The 17,809-nt window shown below is 44.6% G+C and overlaps 1 protein-coding gene across 1 annotated transcript in view; it reads right to left on the reverse strand.

The window, feature by feature from the left end:
• Positions 1 to 17,407, reverse strand: part of LOC126439053 (fibrillin-2-like) — a 194,513-nt gene extending 177,106 nt beyond the window's left edge. The window contains exons 1-2 of the mRNA XM_050090553.1: positions 17,398 to 17,407; positions 3,321 to 3,473 (exon numbers count right to left, since the gene is read on the reverse strand). Of these exons, the coding sequence (XP_049946510.1) occupies positions 3,321 to 3,473; positions 17,398 to 17,407 (163 nt within the window). The remainder of the gene's footprint in view (positions 1 to 3,320; positions 3,474 to 17,397) is intronic.
• Positions 17,408 to 17,809: the final 402 nt, after the last annotated feature.

Below are 17,809 nucleotides of genomic sequence, written 5' to 3' on the forward strand. Positions count from 1 at the left end.
GCCGCCAGTGATAGCCGTAGGTTGGTTAAAAGAAGGCCTGTTGAGGACGTGCAACAAACATGTTTGCGTGCTATCACACTGGACTTACGTTGTGGGATGAGCTTTCGTATGGCAGTAAGAGCACTCTGGTTGTTATCGCACTTTCCCTGGCTGCGAAAGCGTACGTCACTCTGGTGATTCTACCCATTGTATTGCTATTCCTGAACAGCATTCCAGGGATGTTTTCCAACAGAATAAAACTCGCCTTTATACCACTATTGTAACCAATGTGCAACATGCTCCACAGAGTGGCGACATGTTGCCATGACCTGCTTCATCACCAGATCTGTGCCCAAACGAGCATCGTTATCTACAACCAGCATTATCCATTCCTGTTTTGACTGGCCAAGTGCGACAGGAATGGAACTCTATCTCACAAACTGACACAATGCATGCACATTTGCAAACTTGCATTCAACATTTTCGGTTACATAGGTTATTAATGTACCAGAATTTTACATTTCCAGTGATTTTTCTCGCACCTACATTAGACTGTGATCCTGCAACGTTAATCACTGAAGTATGTTACACAGACAAATGTGTTACCGAAATTTCAGTACTATACATTATTTATTTCTTGACGTTGGGATGTTCTTCCGTTAGTAAATGTCGCTGAATGTACCCACACATATATATAATTGTGCGACACATATTTCAGGACATATGACGTAAATACTGATATGTGTGAAAAAGTGCTACATCACGCATGACGTTTTAATTTATTACTTCTTTACTACTATCTATATACAACAAATTTTGCAAACGAAAGCCACATATGCCAATGGATGTACCTGCTAAATTATATCATTGTACGACACATAGTTCAGAGGATAGGAGATCATCAACATCGAACTACGTGAAAGTACACTGAAGAGCCAAAGAAACTGGTACCGGTACACCTGCCTAATATCTTAAAGAGCCGCTGCGAGCACGCAGAAGTGCCGCAACACGACGTAGCATGGACACGACTAATGTCTGGAGTAGTACCGGAGGAAACTGAAATCATGAATCCTGCAGGGCTGTCGATAAATCAGTAAGAGTACGGGGGCGTGGGGATCTCTTCTCAACAGCACGTTGCAAGGCATCCCAGATGTGCTCAGTAATATTCAAGTCTGGGGAGTTTGGTGACCATCGGAAATGTTTAAGTTCACAAGAGTGTTTCTGGAGCCACACTGTAGCAATTCTGGCTAAATGGTTCAAATGCCTCTGAGCACTATGGGACTTAACATCTGAGGTCATCAGTCCCCTAGAACTTAGAACTACTTAAACCTAACTAACCTAAGGACATCACACATACATGCCCGAGGCAGGATTCGAACCTGCGACCATAGCGGTCGCGCGGTTCCAGACTGAAGCGCCTAGGAACGCTCGGCCACACCCGCCGGCTTAGCAATTCTGGACGTGTGGAGTGTCGCATTATCCTGCTGGAATTGTCCAAGTCCGTTGGAATGCACAGTGGACATGAATGGATGCAGGCGATCAGACAGGATGTTTACGTACGTGTGATCTGTCACAGAGTCGTATCTAGACGCATCAGGGGTCCCGCATCACTCCAACTGCACACGCCACGCACCACTGCAGAGCCTCCACCAGACTGAAGAACTCCCTGCTGACATGCAGGGTCCATGGACTCATGAGGTTGTCTCCAAACCCGTACGCGTCCATCCGCTCGATACAATTTAAACGAGACTCGTGCCACCAGGCAACATGTTTCCAGTCATTAACAATGCAGTGTCCGTGTCGTCGGACCCAGGTGGGGCCTAAAGCTTTGTGTCGTGCAGGTTATCAAGGGTACACGTGTGGGCCTTCGCCTCCGAAAGCCCATATCGATAATGTTTCGTTGACGCACGCTGACACTTGTCGATGGCCCTGCACTGAAATCTGCAGCAATTTGCGGAAGTGTTGCACTTCTGTCGCGTTGATCGATTCTTTGCGGTTGTCGTTGGTTCCGTTCTTGGAGGATGCTTTTCTACCAACAGGCTTGTCGGAGATTTGATATGGTACCTGATTCCTGATACTCACCACACACTTGTGAAATATTCATACGGGAAAATCCCTACTTAATCGCTGCTTCGGAAATACTGTGGCCCAGCATTGAAATCTGCAGCAGTTTGCGGAAGGGTTGCACTTCCGACACGTTGAACGATTATTTACGATCATCGTTGGTCCTGTTCTTGGAGGATTCTTTTCCAGCCCCAGCGACGTCGGAGATTTGATGTTTTACCGGATCCTGGCATTCACCGCACACTTGTGAAATGGTCATACGGGAAAATCGCCAATACATCGCTGCCTCGAAGATACTGAGTCTCACTTAAATCTTGATAGCCGGCTGCTGTGGTCGAGCGGTTCTAGGTTCTTCAGTCCTGAACCATGCGGCTGCTACGCTTGCAGGTTCGAATCCTGCCTCGGGTATGGATGTGTGTGATGTCCTTACGTTAGTTAGGTTTCAGTAGTTCTAAATCTAGGGGATTGCTGACCTGAGATGTTGAGTCCCATTGTGCTTAGAGCCATTTGATTTGAAATCTTGATAACCTGCCGTTGCAGCAGCAGTAACCGATCTAACAAATGCGCCAGACACTTGTTGTCTTATATAGACGTTGCCGATCGCAGCGCCTTATTCTGCCTATGTACATATCTCTGTATTTAAACACTCATGCCCGTAAAAGTTTCTTTGGAGAATTCATTGTAAAACAGCACTTCGAAATTCATTATAAATGCAGATGAAATACGCGTACAAATAAGGGTAAAACACGTTAAATACATGTGACACATATTTCGCTTTGTATATGGGCAAAGTCATGAGTAGGAAGCTCATCGTAAACCCCTGGAACGATTTCAACCAAATTTGGTACACGTATTAGTTACGATGTGAAAATAAATTTCGATGGAGTAAAAACCACCAGCTTCCTATTGGGGTAGTGTAGATAACTTGGAGAGAGAAGGAGGTGAACAGACAGAAAGAGCGAAGGAGGAGCTGTTCACAAGTAGGAGAGAGGTGGAGGTGGAGAGAGAGGAGGGAATACGAGTTGGACAATGTGAGGGTGGGGGAGGAGGAGAGGGACAGAGAAGGGGGAGAAAGAGTTGGACAGAAGGGGAATGAGGAGACAGAGCAATAGAAGATTGGAATAAATTCATACCGTGGTTTCTTTTTCTTTTTTTTTTAAATATCTGTTAAACCGGAGGCAATATCAATGGTTGCGGCTCGTGTGTAACAAATGGTTGATATAGACGCTATAGGAATTCATAATGCGTGGTGGAGTAGTGTGTAAAGGCCCACTGACCGGTGCAGGCGCCATCGGAGAGCAGGAAGCCGCGGTAGCAGGAGCAGACGGCGCGTCCCTCCACGTCGGTACACACGTGCTCGCAGCCGCCGCGGTCCGGGCCGCAGGCGTCCTCTGGTGGCGCTGAGGAAGGCTCGCCGCCCGCAGGAAGACCTGCACGTACGAGCACTGACTCACATCAAAGGTTACAGGCAATCAACTTCTTTCTTTACAAAAGGTTGTTTCTCTGCATTAACTGATCTTTGCACAATATCTTTTCCGTTAAAATCATTTTTTTTGTCGCCTTCGAAAATAAATTTCGACGAATAACACACGCTTACGGAATGCAACATGTTGTACAGAATGTCTCGAAAAGATTAAATTGATTTCAAAAGACTGTTTAGGGTCGTTTTATGCAGCCCCCAGTACAATATCTTGTCTTCAAAAACCACACGCTAGATTTTCATATTCTCTCGCTCGATACGCGCATACTATTACCCCTACAGAAAAAATGAACAGAACCTTTTCGAAGGAAATTTAGGTTAGTTAAATTTTGTACTGTGATACGTTTTCGCTAGGCTGCGTAGATTTGGAGTTATTCAAGAGAAATATACAAAAGTGACCTTCAAACGCACCCTCACTCCCACGCTCAGCCCCATCAGTCAGGATTTCTAGTATGTTGTTCATGGCACCCCCTCCTATCAATGTACAAAAATTTGTGAGTGCACGAACTATTTCTCACATTTCACTTTCTTGGACTCCGACTGAGATACCCAAGCACGACTCATGACCCTTCCTCACAGCTTCAGTTCTTCCAGTACCTCGTATCCTACCTTCCAAACCCCACAGAAGCTCTCCTGCGAACCTAGAGAGAAATTGCCTGTGAACGGCAAAGGTCCCGAGTTCGAATCTCGGTCCGGCGCACAGTTTTTGGTCTGCCAGGAAGTTTCATATCAAAGCACATTCCGCTGCAGAGTGAAAAATTCATTATTGCATTAATGTGGTATTTACAGGTAATCACGCTGTAACAGCATGCGTTCTCAGATATGATAAGTTCACAAAGGTACATGTATCACATTGCAACAACCGAAATAAAATGTTCAAACGTATCTACGTTCTGTATCTTAATTTAAAAAACCTATCTGTTACCAACTGTTCGTCTAAAGTTGTGAGGCATATGTTTGTGACTATTACAGAGCCATCTATCACAAAGCGAAAAATGTGGTCCAACTAAAACATTCATATTTCTTTACGTACTACACGAATATGTAATTAAAAATGGGGGTTCCTATTTAGAAAAACGCAGTTGATATCCGTTTGACCTATGGCAGCGCCATCTAGCGGGTCAACCATAGCGCCATCTGGTTTCCCCCTTCAAGCTAGAAAAGTTTCGTTCTTTGTAGTTTTTTCGTTTGTCACTTATTTCGTGAAATATTTGACCCGGTCACGATCAATGGACCACCCTGTATAATGGAAAGACGACAATGAACGAGCACGCTGACGGCCCGACCCAAATGTCATCAAGCATGCATCTACAACCTGCACTCGTACTTTCATTATGTATAGTAACTTACAGCGGATGCATTTTAATCGAGAGTCGCTTGTCCCGTGTCACTGAATAAACACGATATTGCATTGCCTGTGTTGTTCAAAATTACGATCCATCGTAATTCTGAATAACGCAGGAACTGCAGTATCTCAATGATTTTCAGTTTAAAATTAACATATCTCTGTGTGTGTTTTACAAGACAGATAACCCAATATTTTGTCCATTATTTGTCAGGGACCTCAGTGTATGCTTTTATCGATCTGGCGACATTCACCGAACGATTCTGTAATACGCCTGTAGGAAATGTACACTGATCAGCCAGAACATTATGACCACCTACGTAACAGTCGGTATGTCCACGGACAACAGCGGCGGCACGTCGTGGCATGTAAGTAATGAGGCGTTTGTAGGTGGCTGTAGGTAGATGGCAGCACACCTACACACACAAATTCCATAATTCTCTTAAATGGGATGGATGCCCATGTGAATATTCACCAGAGCATAATGGAGCCGCCGCCAACTTGTCTCCGTCCTGCAGTACAGGTGTTAAGGAAGACGTCGGATTCACGCCCCCCAAACCCACCCATCGGCATTGTGAAGATGGTATCGGGATTCAACGGACCATGCAACGCACTACCACTGCGTCAACGTCCAGTGCCGATGGCCACTGCTCATTTCAGTCATATTTGCCGATGTCTTAAGGTTAGCATTGGCGCATCCGTGGGCCGTCGGCTGCGGAGGCCCATCGTTAGGAGTGTTCGTTGCAATGAACATTTGTACTTTGCCAGCATTAACGCCTGATGTTATATACGCCACAGTTCGCCGCTTGTCCTGCTTTACCAGTGGGACGTCAGACATCTGTAATGAGGGGTGGCTGCCCAACGTCACTACGTCCGGACGTGTTTCGCCAAGTGTCAAAGATACTTACCACAGCACTCCTCGCACACCCGACGACTTGTACAGTTTCTGAAATGCTCGTGCCGAGCCTCCGGGCCATCACAGTCTATCCTCCGTCAAACTCAGATAGATCACGCGCCTTCCCCGTTATATACACGGACAGTACGCTCTCTGATACAATATGCACCATGCGTGCGTCTGACTAGCTGTCATTACTCATCAGGTGACACTGCTGTCGCCTCGACGTGTTTATGTCGATAACAGGTCGATGGACGTAATGTTCTGGCTGATCATCTGTATGTATTTTTCGAAGACAGCTGTCCAGCTGATTAAATCAAGTCTTCATTGCTTGTTATTTGATATTTTCCGAACTAGCCGCTTGCATAAACATACGTGACGCCGACTAGAGCCGGGCTTTAGTGTATGTTTAAGCAGATGTTGTGCGCGGCCATTGAGGCTGCAGAGCTCTACTTGTTTATGCCTAAGATTCTCAAAAATAGTAATTAACTTATGTAATTCTTGCCACCGATTGTAAAGTCGTTACATGGCCCCCGTTCGTTAATTCTGTTACAACAGTGTTTCGTAAGTGCTACTAAGGGTCCTTACTTTTGTTAGGAGTTCCTTGTAAACTGGTGTTATTGCCGAGGAAGCATGTTTCTTAATCAACACCGTATGTGAAATTATATTACCTGAAATGGCTTCGCCATGGTTAACACTTCTCTCTGAGCTGTAAGTCATTTGTTGCAGCTGCTAAGAATTATTCTTGATTGGTCTGGACCTGTAAGTCTTAATTAAACGCTTGTACTGCAGCTATTTGAAACTTTATTTTTTCGAGACTCTTTATCATTAACCCTTAAGCTGTTTTCACTTAACTTCCGGGCTGAGATGCCGTTGTCCATACATAAAACTCTCCCCTGACTCGCACTCTCTTTGCAGTTCGCCGCTTATCCTCGGAGGATGCCTTCCGCAGTCGGAGGCGAGACGTCAGGGAAGAGTTTCATGTATGGACCACGGCATCTCAGCCCGGAAAGGTTAAGTGATGACAACACCTGCCGTGGAAGCCTTCATTCTATGACCTTAAGCTGTTTGTTCAGCTGCTAAGTACTATCAATTCATGTTCTTGGATATTCTCTTAACAAACAACGCCATAGGGCGATTAACAGTTTTGTAGCAACTCTTAGTACTTGAATTATTCACTTTGGCCCTCAAACGTGGGGCGACCAATGTTGTTTTTATTTTTAATTATAATCTTACTCTCATGCCTTTCATGAGTTATATTTAAATGTATACTTCTTCACTGTAAAAATTTTAAATTTTTTGTCAATAAATTTTTGTTCTAGTATACTTAATTTTGTGGTTCCTGTACCTTTCCACTCCACAATCTGTTCCCTACAGCTTCGCCCATATCACCCAGTCTCACGATGCGTGCCTTCTTCCTTCTGTGGAATTTTGGATGCCGCCTGTGTGTCTCCGCTTCCAATAATAGTGGATGAACCGCAACTCTCTATAGGAAAAGCAGTGATAGCGGTAACTCCAGAGACGCTCGCAAAAGTATTGGACGACTTTTGTTACGGTTCGATGTTTATCGTGCAACCGTTGTAAGAAACGTTAAATCTATGTGAAAGGAAAATGAAAAGTTTGATACTAACGTAATTGTAAAGAGAGCAAATAGGTTTTACGTGTGTGCACGTAGGAGGCATACCACTGCAAAATTTGTAAAATAATATCTCTGTAGATAGATCTATGGGAAGGTTAAAATATACTCCAAGTATCTATCTTCATTGTTGCAAAATTTTAAAAAATATAGTCTTCTGAAAGCAGTTGAATCTTTTTGAAACATCTTGGATGGTAACCTCTTCAGTCAAACAATATTCATGCCCTCTGCGCAAGTTTTCGGCATAATGAAACGTAAAAGCACGTTGATTCAAAGCTTAAAAAGGAGAAACTCAATAGGATGAGCGAGGGAAAATGTTGAAGAGCTGCTGTGGTCAAAACTTTGAATACGCGTACTAACAGGTGACTTAGCACATTCTTTGCGCAAGACTGCGGGTCACTTTCGCTTCAACGTACTATGTAGATGGTCCAATAATTTTGGGTGTTAAGCGATGTTACCTGATTTCCCAAACAGCGAATCAAAATGATATTCTCTGTCGCATAAAATAATTTAGAACCTCATCAAAATATCCACGGGTATGCTGCCGGTCTATAGTGTCCAAAGGGCACAATATTTCGGCGATCAAACATGTCGCCATCATCAGGTGAACTGACGGACTGAGCTCCTGTGAACGTGCCGGCACGGAGATCCGTACGCTATGGCTGCTCAGAGGGAACTGGGTTCAATCGCGACGGCGGCCGATTTAAATACCCTCCGCCCGCGGCGCGCTCGCTCCGCCGTCCGCGCCCCACGCCACGGTCGCGCGGTGGAACAGATTGCGACGGCGTCTGAGATGACGTCGGTGTGATGGCTCTGTCCGCCGTGGCCGTCACAAGTATACGTTTGCTCGATTTACTCTTGATTAACCCGATCGCTGGTTCCCAAGCCTTGCTAAGATTATAGCCACAGTCACGGTTTATGAGGTCATCATTGGTGCGAATTTCGATGGCCTCTCTAACATCGCTGTCCCAGTATCTCGACGTCTGTACCAGAATACTCGTGCGGTCATACTCCATGGTGTGATTTTCCGACAAACAATGTTCAGCGACCGCCGACTTGCTCGGATACATCAGTCGAGTGTGCCTCTGGTGTTCACGGCATCGATCCTCGACGGTACGCATCGTCTGACCAATATACGATTTGCCACATTGACACGGAATCTGGTACACGCCGGCCTTCCTCAAACCGAGGTCATCTTTGGCGCTCCCCACCAGTGCACGAGTTTTATTTGGAGGACAAAACACCGTTTCGACCCGGTGTTTCTTCAGAATGCGGGCGATTTTCCCCGAGAGTGCGCCTGTGTATGGAATAAATGCAGTGCCTACCTCCTCCCTCGTGACTTCATCCATCTCAACAGGTTGTGCTGCAGTGGTTGGGCGGAGAGCACGTTGAATCTGCCACTCTGAGTACCCATTTTTTCGAAATACAGTTCTCAGATGTTCCAATTCCTGGGGTAGACTCTCTGCGTCAGAGATAGTGCGCGCCCTATGTACTAGAGTTTTAAGTACCCCATTCCTCTGTGAAGGGTGGTGGCAGCTGCCTGCGTGCAAATACAGATCAGTGTGCGTAGTCTTCCGATACACCCCATGACCTATGGTGCCGTCAGCCCTTCTCTTGACCAAGACGTCAAGGAAAGGTAATTTACCCCCCGTTTCAGTCTCCATAGTGAATTTGATGTTGGGGTGTATGGAGTTTAGATGTGTAAGGAAGTCAAGGAGTTTATCCATACCATGCGGCCAGATGACGAACGTGTCGTCCACGTAACGGAAAAAGCAAGTAGGTTTCCATACGGATGACGACAGGGCTTCCTCGTCGAAGTTCTCCATGTACAAATTCGCTACCACCGGTGAGAGTGGGCTACCCATGGCGACTCCCTCCGTTTGTTCGTATTCTCCATTAAAAAGAAAATACGTGGAAGTCAAGACATGCCTAAAAAGTTCAGTGGTCTTCTCGTCAAACTTCTGACTAATCAATTCTAGTCACTCTCGCAGGGATACCCTCGTAAACAAGGAAACGACGTCAAAACTCACCATGATATCTGACTCATCCAACCTGAAGCTATCAAGGCGTTTAACAAAATCCACGGAATTACGGATGTGATGAAGATATTTACCCACATAAGGACTTAATATTCCCGTCAGGTATTTGGCCAAGAAATATGTAGGTGCCCTGATATTGCTGACAATGGGGCGTAATGGTATCCCCTCTTTGTGAACGTTCGGGAGTCCATATAGTCTAGGCGGTACCGGACCTTGGGGTAACAATTTCTTAGCGTCACCTTCCGGTAAATCTGCGTCCTTGAGAAGCGCCCGCGTCTTGTTCTCCACCTTCTTTGTAGGGTCAACGCTGATCTTCCGGTAGGAATCGTCATTTAGCAGGCTCTGCATCTTATCAGTGTAGTCCTTATGGGAGACAACAACGGTTTCACGACGTATTTCCTCGGCTGATTCTGGCGAAAGTCGAGCTGCAACCTGTTCAACAGCACTAAAAATTTCTGCGACCGGAGTGAACTTGGAGGTGGGAGCGAAGTTGAGACCTTTCTGCAAAACCGAGACCGCATCATCACTCAACACCATGCCACTCAAATTGATGACAGTCTTGCACGGAACCTGCAGAGATGGTTTGTCAAGGAGACGTGAGAACTTAGCTGTTTGACGTCCCGTAGCCTTCTTATGGGCGGAATCAGCTGACACCCAGGTGACACCATCAATCCAATCCCAGGAACAAGAAGTGTACTTACTGGCCAGTTGCAAATGTAGTTTGAGTAATTCCTGTGAGATAAACTCAAGGCTCCGGCGGGTGAATTGCACTCTCTCACGTACCAATGCGAGGCTGGCTCGTTTCTTGATTCTCTTAGCTGCTGCAGAATCGATGTGATGCATAACCTTAGCAAAATTTGGAAGAACATTCTCGGAACGACATCTCTTCAGAAAGGCAAGAGTACTTAGCAAACGACATCTACGGTAGCGCAACTTTTCAAATTTCTTCATGCTGCGATACATCTCCTCCCCGTATTTTGATTATCAAATACGCCGGGAGAAACTCAAGAATCACAAATTTAGAACCTCTTTTCCAGCAGAAAAGACGTATTTTCCCATTTTTGTCATTTTCACTTCCGCCATCTACTACACTTTTGTCTCAAAGAGTATTTTTCTTACAGTTCCGTAAAGACACTCGTTGCAACCATTCCAAGGCGATTTTGAAATATCCTTCTTAAAAAAATGATTTCACCACCAAATTCATGATCACATTTTTCATACGAACAACGTTAAAGATGGTATTAGTATCCTTTAATACACATCACCCGTTTAACAATCTTACGATTCTTCCATCACGATTTCATGCAGTTCACAGACAGTTCCTCCAGAGAAAGAAAATTTACGAGTGTTTTTCAATCGGACTCCCACAACATGTTGGATCTCATATGCTTCTACTACTACTTGTACATTCATTTACGCAACAATGAAGTGTCTTGACTACAGCTTCTGGGTCCCTATAAACAATTCTCATCTCAGAGTTTATTTGGAATGAAACCTACTTATTTAAACGAAAATGTTTTATTACGGCATGATAGAAGACTGAACGATTTCAGTTTACTCAAATATTATCCTATCATTAATCATCTCAAAGTAATCGGCTGTACTTGGAGCATGACTCTGCTTGATCATAACTGAAACGTTCGCTTTCCAAATAACAGGTGCATTTGTAATACAAAACAAAGACTGCTGAAAGTCAATGCGAAACGTACGACATTGTTCAAATAAGATTGCACGTAACATACTACCGATATTAAGACTGATTAACAAATTATATGAAAAGTAAGTGATTTATCAATTCTCTCTCATACTGAGCGGTAATAATACCTTTATATTGTCACTAACACACATCCGTCGGCTCATGGAAAGACCAACAGAATTTTTTTAAAAAGTGACCGGAACGTGGTAGACGATACACGATACTCCGAATTTGTGGTGTCCCGATTAACACCCTAATTTCAAATTTAGGAGCCGTGTCAAGCTACTCTTTGCTCACACTTTGCCCTGTGGAATCCAATTACTTCATTCTACCTTGTCCCGTCGCTTTTTCTCTTATACATGTCCCAGTGATGTTTCTTAGTTGATGATTGTGTGCATAAGCCTGTTCGTCTCTCTTTCCTTGTACGCAGACTCAGCTCTGCTCAGTCAATGTAGTCACATGTTTAGCTTGAACAGCACGACGCCGTCGTTACTATCCACCATTATCGATATGCAACAACTAACAGTTACTAACATGATAAAGTATATTGCAAAAATTTCCAACAGCAAACTCTCATTTTCAGAATGGTAACGACATGAAATTCAGTAAAAATACGTTTTCGTAACTAGTGCTCTTCATTGTATCACGTAAGAACACACGACAGTTCACGACGGGGCACATTGTGAACCAAAAGTTCCTGTCCAATGTGCAAGAAACGATATACACTGCTCAGCACACTTAAAGGGCCTCTTTTTCGGAACTCCATAATTGTCTCCCATTACGACGCACATATTTTAAATTGGGTTAAAAAAAATGGCTCTGAGCACTGTGGGACTTAACTGCTGTGGTCATCAGTCCCCTAGAACTTAGAACTACTTAAACCTAACTAACCTAAGGACATCACACACACTCATGCCCGAGGCAGCATTCGAACCTGTGACCGTAGCGGTCGCGCGGTTCCAGACTGTAGCGCCTAGAACCGCTCGGCCACTCCGGCCGGCCTTAAATTGGGTTCAAAGGTGCCTACAACCTCCCTCTGTAATTGTGCAAAAATGTGGCACCATGCGACGTTTGCATCTGGTTCGACAACGCTTCAAACGGCATGTTGTCAACACATGCGAAGAAAGGCCAGAGCTCAGATGTTCGTGAGAAGTGTAAGTTTGGTCAGTGATGTCACATTGGCACCAAATTACACCACAATTCTGCCCAATGCCACCGCGGACGTGTCACACGAGGGAAAGATCATCACATACCCTCCGACCCACGTTTCAGTCCTTCTCTTCAAGTCTCTGTGATGGAGATCAAATCGCGACACGCAGGATTGAAATCACGCGGATATCTTATGGGTGGCCGAGAAAAACACTTCACACACACACACACACACCAATGCGTAAAATCAATACGAAATGGCTTCAGGGGTGTCATAAAGAGCGCCGATGAAACAACGCCTTCCTTTGGGGCGTTGATTCTCACATACATTTCGCGATCGTAAACTATAATTTGCAATGAGATGAACAACAGTACGACGTTCTTGACATCCTTTGACACTACTGACACCCCTGGACGATTTAACCCTTGTCTAAGGACAATGTGTGCCTGCAACCACATTGAACATGATCCCATCCGTTCGGATTGCCCTGGTGTGCTGCCTCAAACCACTACGGACCGTTCAAAAGGACTCTACGAAATCTGAATGAGATGTTAAACAGTGAGAGGCGTTTATGCTTCGCCTGCCGTCCTGCTTGGCATCGCCATGTGGCTTGATCATGTGGAGTGGGGGGTGGGGAAGGGGGGGGGACGGACGGACAGGGGTAACTGCGATATTGATACAGGCGTGAATAAAACGGCAAAAGGTCCCTTCAAGTCTCCCCTTTTCGGCAGTAGCCTAAGTGCCACCCGAACACCTTTAATGAGCACTTTAAAAATGTACCTGTGCAGAGACAACTAGCGATGGACTCCTTCGCATCTGCAGGCAGGCTACCCATGGTCCCCTTCTCCTGAATGGTGCTACACTTCTCCTCCAGCACCTGCTTGTGGACTTGCAGAATCACAGATGTGTCGAACGCACTGCTGATTGCAGGTGCCTATGAACCTGTCAAGTGCTGTATCTGCACAGGTTCATTTTAGAAGTGCTCAGCACAATGCGCGGGTGGCGCTAGGGGCGTTGCCGAACTGAGGGCCTTAGAGGGAACCTCTGAGATTTTATTTATGGATGTGTCAGTGTCTCGAACTCAGTGGTTACGCCACAGGAGGGCATGAGACAGGAGCGCTCGAAATTTTTTTTTAATTCTCGAATCAGAAACATACAAATTTGCAGTGGCCATCAATAAATATGTACATATATATACACAAATTGTATTTATATTACATGTGACCAGTACTTTGCAACCTCCAAGGCGCTTGGAGTGGCTTGCAGGAGATCAATCTTCGTGCAGGATGTAGGGCACAAAAGGCACTGGAGCATGTGGCTTGTGGTTTGTTCTTGTCCACAATCACAGGACGTATCTTCTGTTATGAAGCCCCATCTCTTCAGGTTGTCTCTGGATCGTCCAACGCCTGATCGTAATCTGTTTAAAGATTTCCACACCAGCCAGCTCTCGTTGTGTCCAGGTGGTAGTTCTTCACCTTCTGCCGTCTGCAAGTAAGGCGTCGACTTCTTCCATAACTCCAGCCTTGTCTTCTCTGGTGAAATGGTGAGCTTCTCGGATGTTCCCAGGAAGCTCTTTCGCGATCTCAGCCGTTGCTGTGGTGGATTATGTCCGCGCAGTGGATGGGCACTGTCCTGTTCTACTTTCAGTCTCTCCTTGTTGGCAGCCACTGTTCTGCGTACCCATGGTGGCGCTACTCCAGCCAGACTGTAGAGCTTATCAGTTGGGGTAGGTCTTAAGCAACCTTTGATCAACCTGCAGGTTTCGTTGAGAGCAATGTCTACTTGTCTGGAATGAGATGACCTGTACCAGACTGCAGAAGCATATCCAGCAGTAGAAAAGCACAGTGCCATTGCAGAACAGCGAATAGTTTGTGGATGTGATCACCGCTGTGTCCCAGGTAGTTTGCGAATTAGGTTGTTTCGAGCGGAGATTTTCATTTTGGTGTTCTTGCAGTGAGTTTTTAATGTCAGAGTTATATCGAGAGTGACTCCCAAGTATTTAGGTGTGTGATGATGCTGGAGTTGGATGCCTGAACATGCAATATGTAGCTCACGATTAGCTTCCCACTTCCTTAAATGAAAGGCACACACTTGTGTCTTCGATGGGTTTGGTCTGAGTTGGTTCCGATTGTAGTAGCTTGACAGTGTTCTAAGTGCTGTTGTCAAGTTTCTTTCCACTCTTTCAAAGCATGAGCTCTGCTTAGCAAAGGCTAGGTCATCTGCGTATAAGAATCTCCTTGTGCCTGGGGTCAAAGGCTGGTCGTTGGTATAGATGTTGAAGAGAAGTGGAGCCAAGACGCTTCCCTGAGGTAGACCATTTTTCTGCGCTCTCCAGCGACTGCGTTGTCCTTGAAATTCAACAAAAAACCTGCGGTTTTGGAGGAGGGTGCTGAGTAGTCTAACGAGGTGGGCGTTGTTGATCATATTGTATAGTTTTGCGTGGAGTAACCGATGATGGAGCGCTGAAAAATCATAAACATCCTTTGCTGCTTTGGATAACACTTTCACATTTTGTTGAATGGTTTTGATCCGTCCCTACTGGTTCTAACCCTTACACAAGAGCAAAAATTACGATCGCACTACACTGCGGATGGGTGAGATCAGGTACAACGACGTTGCAGGACCTAATGTCCCTAGATAAAAGTCAAATCATCCCCTGCACTGTCATAGGTTTTCAAGAACGTCTTCCTGTTGCTCACAGCTCGGTAAACAGTTTCCGAGAACTGAATGAATGTTTATTAACGCCCCACAGGATGGAGTGATTTCACTGACGCCATTTACGACCCCCGATGTTACATGTCGATTCTGAACAGCGATGTGCCTGAAATGTTTTCCCCGGCCACCCAGGAGAAAATTGCGTGATTTCAAGCGTGCACGTCATGGTTCTGACCAGTATTGCAGAAGCGTAAAGAGAAAGGGGTAAAAAGTGGGTAAGAAGGAGTGTGACGAGCCTACCTCCTAAGCTCAGACCTTCCTTCCGCATGGGTCGACACCTTGCTGTTCGAAGCGTCGCTGAGCCCGAGCCTACAATCGCAGAGGCAACCAGTGTAGGACTATTTCGCACCATTACAGAGTATGGTTGTAGGCACTTTTGAACCAAAATTCAAACTTCTACATCGTATTGGGAGACAGTTATGGGGTTTATAAAATGTAACCCTCAAATTATCGGGTGATTGAAAAGTCGGTATAAATTTGGAAACTTAATAAACCACAGAATAATGTAGATAGAGAGGTAAAAATTGACACACATGCTTGGAATGACATTTGGTTTTATTAGAACTGAAAGAAAAACAAAGTTCACAAAATGTCCGATAGATGGCGCTGGACAGCAAAACTGCTACCGTGGCGGGTGAGAGGTACGCCGATATGTTACAGAATCGCATCATCCCCAGCCTAGCTGATAAACACCTGCTGGAACGTACGATGTTTATGCAGGATGGCGCTCCACCCCATATTGCTAGACGCGTGAAAGATCTCTTGCGCGCGTCGTTTGGTGATGATCGTGTGCTCAGCCGCCACTTTCGTCATGCTCGGCCTCCCAGGTCCCCACACCTCAGTCCGTGCGATTATTGGTTTTGGGGTTACCTGAAGTCGCCAGCGTATCGTGATCGACCGACATCTCTAGGGACGCTGAAACAACATCCGACGCCAATGCCTCACCATAACTCCGGACATGTTTTACAGTGCTGTTCACAACATTATTCCTCGACTACAGCTATTGTTGAGGAATGATGGTGGACATATTGAACATTTCCTGTAAAGAACATCATCTTTGCTTTGTCTTACTTTGTTATGCTAATTATTGCTATTCTGATCAGATGAAGCGCCATCTGTCGGACATTTTTTGAACTTTTGTATTTTTTTGGTTCTAATAAAACCCCATGTCATTCCAAGCATGTGTGTCAATTTGTACCTCTCTATCTACATTATTCCGTGATTTATTCAGTTTTCAAATTTATACTGACTTTTTGATCACCCGGAATGTTGGACAGTGTAGTTACTACGAAAAATCTTGGTTAGTTGTCTGGATCGATAATATAGAGATAGATATTCCAGTAAAATTAAGTTTGACGGAAGTTAATACGTTGTTTCGGTATGAGGAACTGTATGGTGAGGAAACAAGTCCACCGGTGCGATGTGCTAATTTTGCCATATTGCTGTGTGCCGTTTGCCATGAAACAATTTCAGCTTAATTACTACATCTGTTACTTCACTCATGTTTAAGCACCAATTACGACGTTCAATTAAATTTAGGACGTATTCGCTGCAAGGCACTGAAATAGTTATCACTAAGTTCGAAAATATTAGGCACAGAATGTTATGGATCTGTGCGTAATTTGGACGTGACATTGTTGTGAACAACTACAAGTTCCCTGAAAAACTTGCTGGAATCCTACCCTCAGATATTTCAGGCCACTGGATATTTTCGTATTTAGTAGATTGGCCAGCTGCTCTTCATTCCGAATAATAACAGGGAAAAATTTGTTTGTCCCTCCATCTGTTTCGACACCTCTAGTCCAGAATTCCCAGGCCACAACTTACAGGAAAACATATCGCAAACTTTCTTATACATTTCTGATTACGCGAATTTAACTAGTTGTTTATAAGCGGCGTAATATTTTCGTAGAAAGACGAGCAGAAGCTAATGTAAAGATCTCCTCAAAGAGACTGCTGATATTGACAAATAACTCTCTCAAAAAGGAAAAAAGAAAGAACCGGCTCCTTGATAGTTTTAGAAAACAGCCGGTTTCTCTGCAGATTCGTTACTTCAGGACACCTGCTGTTTGTAATATTGAACTCAAACTTGGAATGTGAAGTCTGCAGTTGTAGTAACACCTGCTACTTCCATCATCTCGCAACCGGTTGCGGAGGAATGTGGAGGAGACGGGCTGGTTGTTAGCCAGCGGCTGATCGCTTGATGGAGCTACAACACGTCAAGAGTGTAAGGTTCCATTGATATCCATATAAAAAAGAACAGTTACTGGTTTCTCGGATTGGTTGTACTGTCTCTTGCAACCCCTGAGTAGTCTTAATGGACAAGTCGTGATGTCTTGCTATTAACCACACTCTATTTGAAGAGGTGTATTTTGAATTATGAAAGAAAATAACATACCATACGTCATGATATAGGAACCGTACACACATATGTTGATATGTTTTAGTATAACAATTTTGATATTTTCGTAAATTTACCACGATCAGTATTTTTTCAGTTTTAGGCTAATATCGTATTACGAATTTCTAACATTCTTTCATTGCTGTTTATCAATTATCTTACTGTTAGAGATCGATAACAGCAACACTGTTGGTGCAGAGTTTGTTTCTCAAAATACGCGCAAAGTTGCCAATATACTGTGTATATCACAAAAAGTCGAATCTGGTCCTACGACATTAATCTCTTAATTCTGTTACTTTGTGCGTGGGTTCCATACAAGATGTTTTGTCAAAGCTACACTATATACTTCATTTTTTAGCGTTCACTATTACTATCTCCTCTGCTTACCCAAGACATTATAACACTGATC

This window comes from Schistocerca serialis, chromosome 1, assembly GCF_023864345.2.
Source record: "Schistocerca serialis cubense isolate TAMUIC-IGC-003099 chromosome 1, iqSchSeri2.2, whole genome shotgun sequence".
NCBI lineage: Eukaryota > Metazoa > Arthropoda > Insecta > Orthoptera > Acrididae > Schistocerca > Schistocerca serialis.